General features: G+C 47.1%; 2 protein-coding genes and 1 long non-coding RNA gene across 3 annotated transcripts in view; 1 reads left to right on the top strand and 2 right to left on the bottom strand.

Annotated features, from left to right (window-relative positions):
* Positions 1–1,016, bottom strand: part of NOL6 (nucleolar protein 6) — a 13,389-nt gene extending 12,373 nt beyond the window's left edge. Inside the window, exon 1 of the mRNA XM_032299952.1 lies at positions 835–1,016. Within this exon, the coding sequence (XP_032155843.1) occupies positions 835–888 (54 nt within the window). The 5' untranslated portion in view covers positions 889–1,016. The remainder of the gene's footprint in view (positions 1–834) is intronic.
* Positions 1–4,793, bottom strand: part of LOC116565997 — a 17,166-nt gene extending 12,373 nt beyond the window's left edge. The window contains exon 1 of the long non-coding RNA XR_004275691.1: positions 4,755–4,793. This is a non-coding gene — a long non-coding RNA (uncharacterized LOC116565997). The remainder of the gene's footprint in view (positions 1–4,754) is intronic.
* Positions 4,794–12,458: 7,665 nt separating this feature from the next.
* UBE2R2 (ubiquitin conjugating enzyme E2 R2) overlaps positions 12,459–17,931 on the top strand; it is a 109,912-nt gene continuing 104,439 nt past the window's right edge. The window contains exon 1 of the mRNA XM_032299950.1: positions 12,459–13,199. Coding sequence (XP_032155841.1) covers positions 13,023–13,199 — 177 coding nt within the window. The 5' untranslated portion in view covers positions 12,459–13,022. The remainder of the gene's footprint in view (positions 13,200–17,931) is intronic.

Genomic DNA, 17,931 nt, shown 5'->3' with positions numbered 1-17,931 from the left:
ATCACGCCCTTGCACTGGGTAAAAGGTAAGATAAACCCAAAAAAAAAAAAAAAAAAAAAAAAAAAAAAAAGAAGCTGACTGGGCTCTGCCCTAAGTAATGGCCAAGCCACTTGTATTTTCAGGTAGTTTCTTTTCCATTCTCTCTCTAACCAAATCCTACCAGGTTCCACCTCCTCTAGGATGCCCTAACTGCCTCAGTATATACTAAGTACTCATTGATGGAAGGAGCTAGAACCGACTGGACCCCAGAGGATACATTTTGTAAGTCATTAAATCCTCACAATTATTCCTGAAGACACTTGAAGTCCCATTACTGACTCGAGGTTCAACAACTGGTACACACGTACTATGAGCAGGCTTCAAAAGCAAGCGTGCAGGATCCCAAACTTTTCCCCTGCAGCCGTGGGCCCATCCCCTCCACGATCCCTCTCACCCAAGAAAGCCTTACTGGAGTGCTCCAGGAGAGGCACCGTATGCCCTCCGCTACAGCGGGCAGCACAGAACTGGACACAAGTTCTGTAGAGGGAGGAAAATCCGCTTATCCTCAAGGAGGATCCAGGAAAGGAAACGACCCAAGTGTGGGTCTCTTCAACTATGAGGTACAGAGTTCAAGAAGGGAGTAGAGGCTCTACTGGCTTTACTGCTTCTGTCCAAATACTGCCAGGTTCCATTCCCCCTAGCAAGCCCTGTCTCAGTGCCACAGGCTGGAAGCATCCTCCAGAATGGGCCGCCCGCATGGCCTTCACCCGCAAACTGTCAGGCCGCGCCATCTCAGGCCCTGCAGCCAAGGGAGCGCAATTTGAGCCTCTGTTCCTCCCAGATGGTTCAACCCACCTCTGGCCCTCCAGTCGCTCCGCGCAGCTGCTTTCCAGCTGGCGCCGGACCCATCACTCGCGATCCAGGACTCTCTCGCACTTGAAATTCAAGCTGGATCTATACAGCAGCTTCCCACGTGGGCGGAAATGCCAAACTCCAGGCCCGAAGTCCAGTCGACCCCAATTCCTCAGGACACCACCCACTCCAGAGCTATTGGATTATCCCTTGACTACTCGCTTGCCATTGGCCTGTCAGTCTCCAGGACCGCCCATTAAGGGAGGGGGCCAAACTGGTTTCTCTGATTTACGGCCTCCTCGCGACGCTAGACCGGAAGCCTGCAGGTAGCTAAGCTGTTGGTTTTTTTTTTCCCCCCTTCAGCTTCCTTCGCTTGGGTCCAAACGCTAAGGGCGGAGCTGGTTCAGTTCTTTTGGCCGAGTTGTTTACAGCAGTTATTCCTCCCTTTTTCTTTATTTACTACACATTGTCAGTTAACAAACCTTGTCAGTTCTACCTCCAAAATATACCTTGAATTTATTCATTTTTCTCTGTCATTACCGCCAGGTTTAGTCCGTCACATCAGCTTGTTCCCAGATTATTGTTATGGCTTTTCTCCAGTTTTTACTTATTACTTAGCTTATTACAATTTCAAATAATTTACTTATTTTTATTTTTTTTTTAGCAGAGCCTCGGTCTGTCGCCCAGGCTGGAGTGCAGTGGCACGATCTCAGCCTGCAACCTTCGCCTCCCGGGTTCAAGGGATTCTCGTGCCTCAGCCTCCCAAGTAGCTGGGATTACAGGGGGGTGCCATCACACCCGGCTAGGCTAATTTTTTTTTTTTTTTTTTTTTTTCGAGGCGGTGTTTTGCTCTTGTTGCCCAGGCTGGAGTGCTATGACGATCTCGACTCACCGCAACCTACGCCTCCCAGGTTCAAGTGCTTCTCCTGCCTCAGCCTCCAGAGTAGCCGGGATTACAGGTATGCGCCACCACGCCTGACTAATTTTGTATTTTTAGTAGAGATGGGGTTCCACCATGTTGACCAGGATGGTCTCGATCTCTTGACCTCGTGATCCACCCGCCTCGGCCTCCCAAAGTGCTGGGATTACAGGCTTGAGCCACCGCGCCCGGCCATAATTTTTTTTGTATTTTAGTACAGACAGTTTTACCCTGTTGCCTAGGCTGGTCTTGAACTCCAAGCTCAGGCAAGCCGCCCACCTCAGCCTCAGCCTCCCAAGTAGCTGGGACTACAGGCGTGTGCTACCATGCCCAGCTAATTTTTGTATTTTTAGTAGAGAGGGGGTTTCACTGTGTTGGCCAGGATGGTCTCAAACTCCTAACCTCAGGTGATCCTCCTGCCTTTGCCTCTCAAAGTGCTGGGACTACAGGTGTCAACCACCAAGCCTGAGCCCCATCATTTTTCTTGCTACTCCACCCCTTGCTCCCTGAGCTCTGGCAACATCAGCTTTCTTTCAGTTCCTTCATTGTATTAAGTTCTTTCTCGCCTCCAGGACTTCACCCAAGCTGTTTGCTCCACTTGGAATGTGCTTTCTTGGCTTTTTCTATTCATCTTTCATCTCTCAGCATAAATATCACCTCTGGACTCAAATCATCCTCTCACCCCAGCTTCCTGGCCAGCTGGGACCACAGGCGTGCACCACCATACCCAACTAATTTTTTGTAAAGACGGGGTTTCACCATGCTGCTCAGGTTGGTCTCAAACTCTTGGACTGGACTCAAGTTATCAGCTCACCTTGGCCTCCCGAAGTGCTAGGATTACAGGCTTGAGCCACTGCACCCAGCCAACGTCTTAACTAAAGGCCTAAAATACATTTTCTAAACATATTTAGATATGCTACATACTTTCTTTTCTCCCCCGACCCTTTTTTTTTTTGTGAGACGGAGTCTTGCTCTGTCGCCCAGGCACACCATCTTGTCTCACTGCAACCTCTGCCTCTCAAGTTCAAGTGATTATCCTGCCACAGCCTCCAGAGTAGCTGGGCTTATAGGCACACGCCACCACACCTAGCTAATTTTTGCATTTTTAGTAGAGACAAGGTTTCACTATGTTGGCCAGCCTGGTCTTGAACCCCTGACCTCAAGTGATCGGCCCATCTTGGCCTCCCAAAGTGCTGGGATTACAGGTGTGAGCCACTGCACCGGGACTAATATGTTTTCTTTCTCTCTTTTTTATTTTTTTTTTCTTTTTGAGACACAGTCTTGCTCTGTTGTCCAGGCTGGAGTTCAGTGGCAAGATCTTGGCTCACTGCAACCTCCTATACCTTCTGGATTCAAGCAATTCTCATGCCTCAGCCTCCCAAATAGCTGGGCATGGTGGCTCACGCCTGTAATCCCAGCACTTTCCAAGGCTGAGGTGGGCGGATCACCTGAGGTTGGGAGTTCGAGACCAGCCTGACCAATGTGGTGGAAACCCTGTCTCCCAAAGTGCTAGGATTACAGGCGTGTGCCACCATGCCTGGCCTGGCCGATATGTTTTCTAAAATGTTTCTCTTCTATCCAATTTATTTCCCTTTTAGTACTTTTTACAATTTCTGATTATCAATTGTCTCTCCTTTTTACTTTTTTAAATGTATTTTTTATTTTATTTATTTTTTTTTTTGCGATGGAGTTTTGCTCTTGTTACCCAGGCTGGAGTGCAATGGTGCGATCTCGGCTCACCGCAACCTCCGCCTCCTGGGTTCAGGCAATTCTCCTGCTTCAGCCTCCTGTGTAGCTGGGATTACAGGCACGCGCCACCGTGCCCAGCTAATTTTTTGTATTTTTAGTAGAGACGGAGTTTCACCATGTTGACCAGGATGGTCTCGATCTCTTGACCTCGTGATTCACCCGCCTCGGCCTCCCAAAGTGCTGGGATTACAGGCGTGAGCCACCGTGCCCGGCCAATATTTTATTTTTTTTAAGATGGGGTTTCACCTTGTTGGTCAGGCTGGTCTTGAACTCCCGACCTCGGGTAATCCTCCCGCCTTGGCCTCCAAAGTGCTTGGATTACAGGCGTGAGCCACCACGCCTGGCCGTTATTTATTTATTTTTTAAAGACCGGGTTTCACCATGTTGGCCAGGCTGGTCTTGAACTCCCGACCTCAGGTGATCCGCCTGCCTCGGCCTCCCAAAGTGCTGAGATTACAAGCGTAAGCCACCACCCCCAGCCTATTTTACTTTTATTTTTAAATTTATTAGCATTTTTTTAGAGACAGGATCTCAGTCACCCAAGCTGGAGTGAAGTTTTAGCTCACTTCAGCTTTGAATGCCTGTGCTCAAGGCATCCTCCCACCTCAGCCTCTCAAGTACCTAGGACTACAGGTATATGCCACCATGCCCAGGTAATTTTTTAATATTTGGTAGCTGTCTTGACCTCATAGCCTCAAGCAATCCTCCCACATGAGCCTCCCAAAGCACTGGGATTACAAGCATGAGCCACTTGCTTAGCCCAGCTGTCTCTTTTTGCCCTTGACTGTGAACACATGAAAACAGGACCAAGCAGCCAGACATGGTGGCTCATGCCTGTAATCCCAGCACTGGGAGGCCACAGTGGGCGGATCATCTGAGGTCGGCAGTTCAAGACCAGCCTGACCAACATGGAGAAAAGCCCATATCTACGATTAAAAAAAAAAAATTACGCCGGGCATGGTGGCTCAAGCCTGTAATCCCAGCACTTTGGGAGGCCGAGGCGGGTGGATCACGAGGTCAAAAGATCGAGACCATCCTGGTCAACATGGTGAAACCCCATCTCTACTAAAAATACAAAACATTAGCTGGGCATGGTGGCGCGTGCCTGTAATCCCAGCTACTCAGGACGTTGAGGCAGGAGAATTGCCTGAACCCAGGAGGCGGAGGTCGCGGTGAGCCGAGATCACACCATTGCACTTCAGCCTGGGCGACAGGGTGAGACTCCGTCTCAAAAACAAAAACAATCTTAAAAAACCTCACTTGGGCCGGGCGCGGTGGCTCAAGCCTGTAATCCCAGCACTTTGGGAGGCCGAGGTGGGTGGATCATGAGGTCAAGAGATCGAGACCATCCTGGTCAACACGGTGAAACCCCGTCTCTACTAAAAATACAAAAAATTAGCTGGGCATGGTGGCGCGTGCCTGTAATCCCAGCTACTCAGGAGGCTGAGGCAGGAGAATTTCCTGAACCCGGGAGGCGGAGGTTGCGGTGAGCCGAGATCGCGCCATTGCACTCCAGCCCGGGTAACAAGAGCGAAACTCCGTTAAAAAAAAAAAAAAAAAAAAAAAACCTCACTTGTTCGGCGGGCATGATGGCTCACACCTGTGATTTGAACTGTTTGGAAGGCTGAAGCAGGAGCTCAAAGAGTTCAAGACTAGCCTGGGCAACACAGCAATAACAAATAAATAAATAAAAAGCTCAAAAAAAGCCAAAAACATTTGTCATGTTGGGGGCAGTGGTATGTCCCTGTAATCCCAGCTACTCAGGACACTAAGACAGGAAGATTTTTTTTTAAGAGGTGGGGTTTCACTGTGTTGCTCAAACTGGTCTTGAACTCCTGGGCTCAAGCCATCCACCTGCCTTGGCCTCCCAAAGTGTTGGAATTACAGGTGTGAGCCACCACACTCAGCCTCAGGAAGAGCTCTGGAACCCAGGAATTAAAGACCAGCCTGGGAGCCAGGTGCAGTGGCTCATGCCTATAATCCCAGCACTTTGGGAGGCTGAGGTGGGTAGATGGCTTGAGCCCAGGAGTTTGAGATTAGCCTGGGCAAAGAGTAAGACTTTGTCTCTATTTAAATAAAATTGTAACAAACAAACAAACAAAAAACAGCCTGGGCAACATAGCAAGACCTTCATCTGAATAAAAATAATAAATAAACAAACACACTTTTATCTGCTACTAATTAGAACATATATGCAGGGTAACTTGAATCTATGCTTCTGGGTTGTGGGTCTCAAATTTGGCCCAAGTAAATTCTACTTATATTAATTTCGCCTCAGTTTTTTCCTTTAGGTTGACAATACCATGGTGGTTAACAGCAGTCACACTGACATGTGATGGCTAAGGTCAACCCAGGTTCTGCCACTTACTAACTGAGTGAACTTAGGTAACTTTTTTTTGTTTTTTTGAGATGGAGTCTCACTCTGTCACCTAGGCTGGAGTGCAGTGGTGCAATCTTGCCTCACTGCAACCTCCACCTCCCAGGTTCAATCAATTTTTCTGCTTTAGCCTCTCAAGTAGCTGGGATTACAGGTGTGCATAACCATGCCCAACTAATTTTTGTATTTTTAGTAGAGATAGGGTTTCACCATGGTGGTCAGCTGGGATTACAGGTGTAAGCCACCACACCTGGCTAACTCAGATAACTTTTAAACTATTCTGTTCTAAGCCTTAGTTTAATTAGTAAAATGAATATTCTAATAATGACCATGCCGTAGATTCTTGTGCAGATTAAATAAGATGCTATATGTAAAGAGCCTGTCAAATAGTGATGTTTGGCAAATGTTAGCTATTAATTTTATTTAGTTAGTTATTTTCCTTCAGACAGGGTCCCTGTTGCCAAAGCTGGAGTGCAGTGGCGTGATCTCAGCTTACTGCAACCTCCGCCTCCCCAGGTTCAAGTGATTCTCCTGCCTCAGCATCCCAAGTAGCTGGGATTATAGGTGCATGCCACTGTGCTCGGCTAATTTTTTTTTTTTTTTTTAAGATGGGGTTTCACCAAGATGGCCAGGCTGGTCTTGAACTCCTGACCTCTGGTGATCCACCCACCTTGGCCTCCCAAAGGGCTAGGATTACAGGCGTGAGCCACCGCGCCTGGTTTATGAGTATCTTTCTTTCAAAAGGAAAATATATAGAAATCTTGGTAAAATAAACAGGAGGGAACAATATTTGTCTTAGGAAGGTTAATTCTGACCTTATACAGAATGACTTTTGCTGGTGTGGTGGTTCATATCTATAATCCCAGCAATTTGGGAGGCTGAAGTGGGCGGATTACGAAATCAGGAGTTGGAGACCAACCTGGCCAATATGGTGAAACCCCATCTCTACTAAAAATATAAAAAATTAGTTGGGCATGGTAGTCCCAGCTACTCGGGAGGCTGAGGCAGGAGAATCGCTTGAACCTGGGAGACAGAGGTTGCGGTGAGCCGAGATCGCGCCATTGCACCACTCCAGCCTGGGTAAGAAGAGTGAAACTCCGTCTCAAAAAAAAAAAAAAAAGGCTCCACTCTTGTTTCCCAGACTAAAGTACAGTGGTGCAATCTCAGCTCACTGCACCATCTGCCTCTTGGGATCATTCTCCTGCTTCAGGTTCCCGAGTAGCTGGGATTACAGGCACGTAACACCACCCAGCTAATTTTGTATTTTTACCCATTTTTGTTTTGTTTTCAGTCTTGCTAGTGCCCAGGCTGGAGTGCAGTGGCACAATCTGGACTCACTGCAACCTCCACCTTCCAGGTTCAAGTGATTCTCCTGCCTCAGGCTCCCAAGTAGCTGGGATTACAGGGCTAATGTTTGTAGAGATGGGGTTTTACCATGCTGGCCAGGCTGCAAACTCCTGACCTCAGGTGATCCGCCCACCTTGGCCTCCCAAAGTGCTGGAATTACAGGCACGAGCCACCATGCCCACCCAGTGTATTCTTAAACATTACTGTTGAGCCATAGATAGGACAATGGTGGACTTTGAATATTTGCACATCTATAGTAAAATGCAGTGCTACCTTCATTTTTTGTTGGTATGCTAAAGAAACTTTTTAAAGTATCTCACTTAAAAAATTGGTTTGTGTATTTTATGTGCTTATACATTTTTCCATAGTACTGTAGATCATTTTAGTGATTAAATTTGACACTTTTGACAGAAAAACAGGTGAGTTCCTTGGGATCAAAAAGGTGTTGATTGCAAATGGACAGGAGAAAATCGTTAGAGTGATTCTCCAGCTGTTCTGCATCTTGATTATGGTATGACTATGCATTTGTCAAATCTTTTTTTTTTTCTTTTTCTTTTTTCTTTTTTTTTTTTTAAAGATGGGGTTTCACCATGTTGGTTAGGCTGGTCTTGAACTCCCAACCTCAGGTGATGGGCCCACCTTGGCCTCCAAAGTGCTTGGATTACAGGCGTGAGCCACCACACCCAGCCGCACTTGTCAAACTTAACAGGATGAATTTTACTGAATGTAAAATCATACTTCAATAAACATGACTTTATAAAAACTTTAAAAAAAAGACTTTTTTTTTTTTTTTTTTGAGACGGAGTTTCACTCATGTTGCCCAGGCTGGAGTGCAATGGCGTGATCTCGGCTCACTGCAACCTCCGCCTCCTGGGTTCAGGCAATTCTCCTGCCTCAGCCTCCTGAGTAGCTGGGATTACAGGCACGTACCACCATGCCCAGCTAATTTTTTGTATTTTTAGTAGAGACGGGGTTTCACCATGTTGACCAGGATGGTCTCGATCTCTTGACCTTGTGATCCACCCAGCTCGGCCTCCCAAAGTGCTGGGATTACAGGCTTGAGCCACCGCGCCCGGCCTAAAAAAAAGACTTTTATGGGAACCAACTTTTTTTCATTTAACGTGTTAACATATGTGTAAAACTTGGACACTGTTCTTAAGGAGCCACAATCTTCCTCTAAAATTATTAATGGGCCAGCTGCGGTGGCTCACACCTGTAATCTCAACACTTTGGGAGGCTGAGGTGGGCAGATCGCTTGAGCTAAAAATACAAAAGCTAGTCTGGCATGGTGTTGCTGTGTCTGTAGTCCCAGCTACTCCGGGGGCTGAGGTGGGACGACTGCTTGAGGCCAGGAGGTGGAGGTTACAGTGAGTCCAGATCATGCCACTGCACTCCAGCCTGGGCAATAGAGGGAGGCTCTGTTTCAGTTTAAAAAAAAGAAAATGTGCCTTGGTTGGAAAGTACCAGGTGATGCCTAACACTGAGTGTAAGTGCTCTGTTTTCTTTTTTTATTTTTTATTCATTTATTTTTTTTTAAGATGGGGTTTCACCATGATGGCCAGGCTGGTCTTGAACTCCTGACTCCAGGTGATCCACTCACCTCGGCCTCCCAAAGTGCTAGGATTAGAGGCATGAGCCACTGCGCCCAGCCTGTTTTCTTTCTTTCTTTCTTTTTTTTTTTTTTTTTAATTATTTTAAAATCTTTGAGTGCTGTTTTCTTTACCACTTTTGCCACCAGAGGGCACCAATCAGTCAAGTCAATCTACATACTATTAGGAAACTATGAGAAAGCTGTAGGAAGCTGTTTCTGGCACTCATTCTTTTAACAAATATGTTTTGAGCACTTAATATGTGCCAAACATTGGAGTAGCTGGTATAGTGTTTTGGAATTTATAGTCTTGAGCACCTACTATGTGCCTGAGAGAAAACAGACATGGGGATAGAAGGTAGGGTTCATTTGTAATTTTGTGATTACTCATTGTCTTCCTGTCCTTGGCCATGAGTCTCTTGAGAACAATTGCTTAGTGTCTACTTTGTGTCAGATGGTGTGCCTGTTGCTGAGGATTCAGGGATAAATAAGACACAGTGGCAGTCTACTAATAAACAACGTCTTACTGGCTAGAATAAAAACACATGAGCTAGCTCTGTGGAATTCCAGTTCCTGTGACCTAAAAATAAAGACCCTTGAATTATGAAACTCATTAACACGTTGAGCTGCGAACCTCCCAGCATAGTGGCATGCCCGCAATGGATGCTTAGTGAGTCTGTGAGTTGATATGAGCCTAGGAGGCTGCTTCTGGTCTGGGTGCCAAGTATACATTCCAGTGGATTAGACTAGGGTTTCATCATCCTTCAGGTCAGGGTGGGGCTGTGATGAGTTTTTGTGGCCGAAATGCTTTGAAGATGACGTTTCTGCCTGTTTATCTGCTCACAGCCTTGGGATTAAAGGTGTCAACATCATCTTTCACATTTCCAGGTCAGCAATCCTCTTGTCCCTAAATTGACTGGTACTGGAGGGAAAGCCAGATGGGACATAAACCATCATTTTGATATGAGGGGTTGCATTCACTAGGATACTCCCTCTTCTCTGAGGGAAGCTCTAATTCCAGTAGAGCTCAGTCTCAAGACCTGGACAGTAGGGTTGGCAGCTAGAAAAGGATGTTTTAAAACACTGAGACCTCATCTACAAGAAGAAAAAAAGGCCAAAAAAAGAAGGGGGTGGGGGTGTCTTAAGTGTGGATGCTGTAGAGTGACTCCCTTCCAAAGAGTACAGTATAGAAAATGGGAAGGGAGGGGCAGAGTAAGTTTACAGTAGAGAGACTTGACACACTTCCTCATCCAGGCGATCACGGTAAACATCAACATTGCTATGTTGCTATTTGTGCCCTTAATATGATGTGATGAAATGGCATTTTACCTCTGTGATCAAAACTTATAATGGCAGTCTAATCATGAGAAAAGCATCACAATTGCAATTGAGGGACAGTCTACAAAATACTTGACCAGTATTTTTCAAAACTGTTAAGGTCATCAAAACAAAGTCTAAGAAACTCTTACAGTCAAGAGGAATCTAAGAAAACAGGAAAACTGAATGTAGTCTTGTATCCTGGATGAGATCCTGGAACAATGAAAGGTCATTAGGTAAAAATTAAGGAAGTATGAACTTCAGTTAATAGTAATGTATTAATATTAGCTCATTAATTGTAATACATATGCTCTACTAATGTAAGATGTTAATAAAATGGGGAACTGGGTGCCAGGTGTAGGGGAACTCTACTATCTTCAATTTTTCTATAAATCTAAAACTGTCATTGGCTGGGCACGGTGGCTCATGCTAGTACTCCCAACACTTTGGGAGGCCGAGGTGGGTGGATCACCTGAGGTCAGGGGTTGGAGACCAGCCTGGCCAACATGGTGAAATCTTGTCTCTACTAAAAATACAAAAATTAGCCGGGTGTGGTGGCGCACGCCTGTAGTCCCAGCTACTTGGGAGGCTGAGGCAGAAGACTCGCTTGAACCCAGGAGGCAGAAGTTACAGTGAGCTGAGATCATGCCACTGCACTCCAGCCTGGGTGACAGAATGAGACTCTGTCTCACAAAAAAAAAAAAAAAAAAAAAAAAAGAAGGATGAGCCTTGGCAACATCAAGACCCCTCCTTTACAATAAAATTAAAATTAAAAAATTAGGCATGGTGACATGCACCTGTGGTTCTGCTACTTGGGAGACTGAGGTTAAAGGATGGCTTGAGCCCAGGAGGTTGCTGCTAGAGTGAGCTATAGTCGCTCTACTGTACTCCAGCCTGGGCAACAGAGTGAGACCCTGTCTCAATAAAAGGTAGGGTAGTGGTGGTATCCAGAATACAGCTATGCCTTAAAGTTTTTTCTTTCTTCCAAGTTCCTGTTTATAAATCAGTCACTATGCTAAGTGCTTTACATACATTTAATCATTACAATAGCTTGTGTTGGGTATAATTAATCTCCTTTTACAGCAGCTGATGAAACAGGTGGGTGTGGTGGCATGCACCTGTAGTCCTACTTGGGAGGCTGAGGTGGGAGAATCGTTTGAACCTGAGAGGCGGAGGTTGCGTGAGCCGTGAGCACGCTACTGAGCTGTGGCCTGGGTGATTGAGCCAGACCCTGTCTCAAACAAAACAAAACAAAAAAAAAAACTGATGAGACAGGGAGAAGTAATGTGTGGAACCAGGGTTGGAACCAAGATTTGTCTGATTCTGAAATTGTGTGTGTAGACCTTTCACAGTATTCTGGCTTTTCTAGGAAATGGTTTTTAAGCAGTTATCCTAGAACATGCCTTCCTAAGAGAAAGGAGTACTGTATTCTAAACCATGGGGACCAAAGACTTCCCACATCTCACTTTGGTTATGATTATCTCTAAAGTCCCTCAGTTCCAGGGTGGACATTGAAGCCAAAAGGACCTCTAAGGGGTCAAAGTTCAACCACAGTAGTTTATTTTACAAATGGGGAAGGCGAAGGGCAGCCTGAGCACTTGCCCCAAATCACAGTGAGAAGGGCTAGAGACCCAGTTTGTTATTGTCTCTTTTTCCTCACAACTTCCTCTTCGTAGTTAAGAAGGGAAGCAGAAGCTGACCTTTCTGTCTTCCCCTGTTTCTCACGTGGAACTGCCGCACCCAGGGTGGGTAACGCGTCCAAGGGCACACTTGCCTGTGGGCTGGCCTGCGCGCCGGTCTGTTCCCACCGATAAGACCCACATCCTCAGCACATCCTAATCAAGTAGCTACTAAGTGGAGGGACCGCAGACTGGGTGTCACGGGGAGGGGCCTGTAGCGACCAGGGCCAGTCCCAGGATGGCTGTGGAGGTCCCTGGATCCAAGGGGGAAGGGCGCCGAGAGCCGGGGGATCTGGGTTCCTTTCCGGGACACGCCTTTGAAACTGCGGCGTCCAGCCGTACAACAGTCACTCTGGGGCCACAGCGACCCCTGCGCCCACCCTCAGGCCCCGCTGCCTTTCGGCTTTTTATAGGCGGGGGGGACACGCGTCAGCGTCACAAAGCACCGCGACCGCGCGGGAGGCCGAAAGGAGGCGTGGAAGCTGGAGAAGGAGGAGGAGGAGGTGGTGGAGGAGGGCGAAGACCGGGAGGCGGGGGAGGGAGGGGCGCGCGCACGCGCGTCGGGCCGCCAGCCGCCGAGAGCCGCCCCCCTCCCGGCGTGCGCCCCTCCTCCCTCTCCGTCTCTCTCTTTCCCTCCCTCCCTCCCTGCTTCTCGGCTCCGTCGCTCCCGCGGCGCGAGGCGCTCTAGCTTTCCTCCTCCGCCGCCGCCCCTCCCCCCGCGCAGCCGCCGCCGCCACCGCCGCGAGACCCCCTCACGCCGCGCTCGCCCAGCGCGCCCTCCGGCCCCTGCGGCCCTCAAAGAGAACGAGAGGGCGAGCGAGCGCGGCGTTCCCGGGCTGGCCCGGCCCCCTCCCTTCACCATCGCCTGCCCTCCGCCGCCTTCCTCCGCTTCCACCTCCTCTCCCCCCCCCCAAGTTGAGGCCCCCTCCGGGGGGGGGAGGCCCGGGAACGGGACCGGGAGCGAATTCTAACTCCTTCGACCCCTCCTCTCGCCCGGCCTAAGTGTGAGGGGAAGGGCCCGGCCCGGCCAGCGTCGTGTGTGAGGACGACCCCGGGCGGGCCCACGGGCCGTGTAGGGCCTGGTCCGGCCCGCCGGGTGTGTGAAGACCGGGGCCCAGTGCGGCCGGGCCCGAGGGCGAGCAGAGGGGAAGGGCCTGGTTCGGCCCGGCCGGTGCGTGAGGACTGGGGCCCGGGCCCGGCGCCGCCGCCGCCGAGATGGCCCAGCAGCAGATGACCAGCTCGCAGAAGGCCCTGATGCTCGAGCTGAAATCCCTGCAGGAGGAACCGGTGGAGGGCTTCCGGATCACCCTGGTGGATGAGTCCGACCTCTACAACTGGGAGGTGGCCATCTTCGGGCCCCCCAACACCCTCTACGAAGGCGGCTACTTCAAGGTACCCCCCCCTCCCGGATCCGGCCTCCGCGGCCGAGGCCTCCGCTCTCCGCAGCTTTTGGCCGCTCCTGGGGCCAGGAGTGTGAGCACGGGCGAGTGGAGGGGGCTCCTCACCTCGGCAGCCCCCTCCCCCATCCGTGGGGGCAGGAAGGCCTTGCTCGCCGAGTGCCTTTTCTTTGTCATGGGGGTGGGGGCGGGGGCGGGGGCGCTGGCGGGGGCGGGAGGGCCGGCTGCACCGGGAAATGGGAGAGCCTCTCTGGTTAGGGTAGTGGCTACGGGCGGAGGAGGCCGTCTTTGTTTCTCCGGCTGAGGGTGGGTGGAAAGAGCGGTGGTCTGTCTGTGCTTTCTCGTCCTCCCATCGCAACCCTCCCTGCGCAGGCTGGAACTGCCCCAGAGGGCAGGGTGACCTGCACCGACTGGATTGGACTTTTCTTTTTTTGGGGGGTGGGGGTGGAGTGGGGGAGGGGTACCAGCCTGTCATTCCAGAAGCTGCCTAGTGCCCTGACATTTTGAGAATTTGTTGGGCTTCTTGGGTAGTGGTAGTGCCAACTTTGCATTCCAGTGGGCGGTGGTGAAGAATAGGACCCTAGGGGTGGCTTAAAAAAAAAAAAGGGGTGCCCGCGTCGTCTTTGCATTATCCATTTGGAGAACTTTTAATTTAGCCTTCTTTCCGTTCCCATTCTCTGCTTACCTCAGTCGCTGGTTCTTTCAAAATGCCCTTTGTCCTCACCGTGCCACCAAGTTTGCCAAGCTTTTTTTCTACAGGTAGAAATATCCACAGAGGGTGGAACGAATCACATAGGGAGATTGATAGCTTCCCACTTTCAGAGACAAAATTGAAACCTCAAGTGGTTAACTCTAGTTAAAGGGGTAGTCTCACAGATGACAAGTATCATCTGAGGTGAGATGGCTTCTCTGGGTGGGATGTTTGGTTCCTTAGCGACCACAGACATTGTTTCTATTGTTTTATATAGTTTTAGAACAGTGGTCATCATTCCAGAATCCCGTGATTTTTTTTTTTTTTTTTAAACTCCAAGGTAGATAACTTGGAGATAATGAGTGTTTTGTTTTTGCTTGACTGTTTTTGCAGGGACTAATCACAGATTGAAAGTTTGAAATTTTTTTTTTTTTTTTTGAGATGGAGTCTCGCTCTTGTTACCCAGGCTGGAGTGCAATGGCACGATCTCGGCTCACCGCAACCTCGGCCTCCTGGGTTCAGGCAATTCTCCTGCCTCAGCCTCCTGAGTAGCTGGGATTACAGGCACGTGCCACCATGCCCAGCTAATTTTTTGTATTTTTAGTAGAGACGGGGTTTCACCATGTTGACCAGGATGGTCTCGATCTCTTGACCTCGTGATCCACCCGCCTCGGCCTCCCAAAGTGCTGGGATTACAGGCTTGAGCCACCGCGCCCGGCCCTAAAGTTTGAATGTTTTAAATGATGGGGGCAGAGACAGAGGAAATGAGTGCTTAGGAATCCATTTAGTTTTATTTTTTTATTTCCAAAATTAAGTAAAATAGGCCAGTGAGTCAATTTTAGTTTGGAAGGGAGGGGTTATCTTGGCACAAGTTTTAAATGAGTATCTTAGTCATGTAGTTGTGATGTGTATTTTTAGGACTACCCAATTACTTAACTCTTGTTTTCCACCCTTCTAAAGGTGGAAACCTCAGTTTTAGGCTTGAAATTAGGTCAACTTTATAGAAGATGGGATTGATACAGGAATGTTTAATATTCACTCCTGTGGTAGTAACTGAGTACCTAGGAAAAGCACGTTTTTAGAATATTATGTAAGAACGGTACCCCTACCGACTGTTAGACTTCGTCTTTTGTGGTCAGCCTACACTATACTTTTCAGATGCAGATACTTAAAATTATTAAGAAAACATACAGGGTATTAGTAACAAAGTGGAAACAGTATTGCTGTGTTTATGTTGAAGCATATCCTATGTTGTCAAATATAAATTTTTATTTAGGCATACTGGAAAAATTAGTTGTACAAAACAATATATGTGATGCCTTTTTTAACAAAGCATTGTTTAGCAAAATTTGCTGGCTAATGTTATTGGAATAAAGTTTAATTTCCCAAAAGTGTCATTGTTTGGTACAACCGATATTTAAAGTAAATAAATGATTAATTAGAGTAATTACTAATAGAATAATAAACTAGTTAGAATAATTTCACTCCAATACAGTTAAAAACAACAGCAAAAAAAAAAATTGTATACGAGAGAAAATAATGGATTGCAAATTGTAATATTTGTGCGTAAGTCTGGGAAAGGAGTGTGGAGAACCCTCTCTGTTTGAAATAGGTAGTATGGAAGGATTCCCTGTGTTCATACACTGATTTAAATTAAATGCTTTTGAACTTCAGTCCTTGTTTAGAAAGAATGATTTAATCTCCTACTTTGCGTTGTTAGATTTCTTAAGTTTTGAGTGTTTTTACCTTTAATTCTGTCATGTATGAAAATTTGTAAACAGATTTTATGGTTTTGTCTTATGTGAGAAGTTTGTTCAATTTTATTTTCTACTACTATTTTCCTTATTATATGACCTTTTATCCCATTAGTTCTTTATCAGAAAAAGGCTAATTTATGGTCATGAGCAGTTAACACTGGGATATGCTTAAAAGCATTGTTTTTATTTCACTGCTTTTGTCTTAAGACAAGGCTTTTAGTGTGTTTCACTACAGCTGCAGTTAAAAGTTAACACAAAGCTTTCCCTACCATACCACTCTTCTCCATTATGAAATGTTAGTCTTTCAACATTTAGTATAATTTATTTTCAAGTTAAACTCTTTTCCCTTTTTGGTATATTCATTTCTGAAGGCAGCAGAATTGCCAGTCATTCTTTACATTTTTCATACTGTAACTCCTTTAATTTTTACATATTAATAGGTTTCAAACTGGTCTTTTTCGCCCTGAAATAGTTGGCTCTTGTCTCTTAACCACAGGATCTGCATTGGAGATTCGTGAGACCTGTATTTCACAGAATTTTTTGATTGATCCTGCTTTTGCTTATTTGATATCTCCAATCTTTGTGATTCTTACCTTTGGGCCATATAGCTGTTGGATGGGCAAAGATAGTTTCTTCTTTCCATTCTGCATACTGTACAATCTTTTTTGGCCTTGCTGTCTTTCTGTCTAGTTTCTTACATTGCTACCCTGGAGCAAGTTGGAATTTTATTATGTTACTAGAAAAATAAATTGTTGATCAAGTCAGTAGCTAATGAAGACTTTTAACAAGTTCACCCCCTTTCTTTTGAAAGGAACTTTTTCAGGCTCTTGCTCTGTCACCCAGTTTGGGGTACAGTGGTGTGATCATGGCTCACTGCAGCTTCCACCTCCTAGGCTTAAGCAATCCTCCCACCTCAGCTTCCTGAGTAGCTGGGACTACAATATTTGTTAAGTGAGGTGGGGTCTCACTATTTTGTCCAGACTGGTTTTAAACTCCTGGGTTCAAGAGATCCTCCCTTGTCAGCCACTCAAAGTGCTGGGTTTACAGGCGTGAGCCACCATGCCTGGCTGGAACTATCTTTTCAAATAACTCCTGCTAAGGACTGTAGCTTAATGTGGGTGCTTTAGTATTGAACCTCCTTGGAACTTTTGCATTATTTAATCCAAAGCATTATAGCCGTGAGTCTAGAGTCAGAAAGAGTGCCTCTGTTACGATATGCTTAACAAAAATTTAAATGATACAGAAAGCTTAAAGTTTGCAGTTACATTTTTATAGTTTTTTCTTTTTTTTTTTTTTTTTTTTTGAGACTGACTTTCACTCTTGTTGCCCAGGCTAGAGTGCAGTGGCACGATCTCAGCTCACTGAAACCTCTGCCTCCTGAGTTCAAGTGATTCTCCTGCCTCAGCCTCCCCAGTAGCTGGGATTACAGGCATGTGCCACCATGCCCAGCTAATTTTGTATTTTATTTTATTTCATTATTGTTGTTATTATTTTTGAGATGGAGATTCACTGTTGTTGACCAGGCTGGAGTGCAGTGGCGCGATCTAGGCTCACGTCAAACTCCACCTCCCGGGTTTCAGGGATTCTCCTGTCTCAGCCTCTTGAGAAGCTGGGATTACAGGCGCAAGCTACCATGTCCAGTTGATTTTTGTATTTTTGGTAGAGATAGGGTTTTGCCATGTTGGCCAAGCTGATCTTGAACTCCTGACTTCAGGTGATCCACCTGCCTCAACCCCAAAAAGTGCTGGTACTACAGGCATGAGCCACCATGCCCGGCCTAGTTTTGTATTTTTAGTAGAGACAGGGTTTCTCCATCTTGATCAGGCTGGTCTCGAACTCCCAAGCTCAGGTGATTACCCTGCCTCGGTCTCCCAAAGTGTTGGGATTACGAGTGTGAGCCACCGAGCCTGGCCTACACTGAACTACATTAAGGAAACTCTTCAGAACTTTTTTTTTTTTTTTAAAGAGAGAGAGTCTCACTCCCTTGCTCAGGCTGGCGTGCAAAGGTGTGATCGTAGCTCACTGCAGCCTGAAACACTTGGGCTCAAGGGATCCTCTTGCCTTAGCCTCCTGAGTAGCTGGGACTGCAGGTGCACATCACATTGTTTCAATAAAAAATTTTTTTATTGGCCAGACGCGGTAGCTCAAGCCTGTAATCCCAGCACTTTGGGAGGCTGAGGCGGGTGGATCACGAGGTCAAGAGATCGAGACCATCCTGGTCAACATGGTGAAACCCTGTCTCTACTAAAAATACAAAAACATTAGCTGGGCATGGTGGC

The sequence above is a fragment of the Sapajus apella genome, unplaced genomic scaffold, assembly GCF_009761245.1.
Source record: "Sapajus apella isolate SASKATOON/1434 unplaced genomic scaffold, GSC_monkey_1.0 scaffold42, whole genome shotgun sequence".
NCBI lineage: Eukaryota > Metazoa > Chordata > Mammalia > Primates > Cebidae > Sapajus > Sapajus apella.
This window is presented reverse-complemented; position numbering and strand designations above follow the sequence as displayed.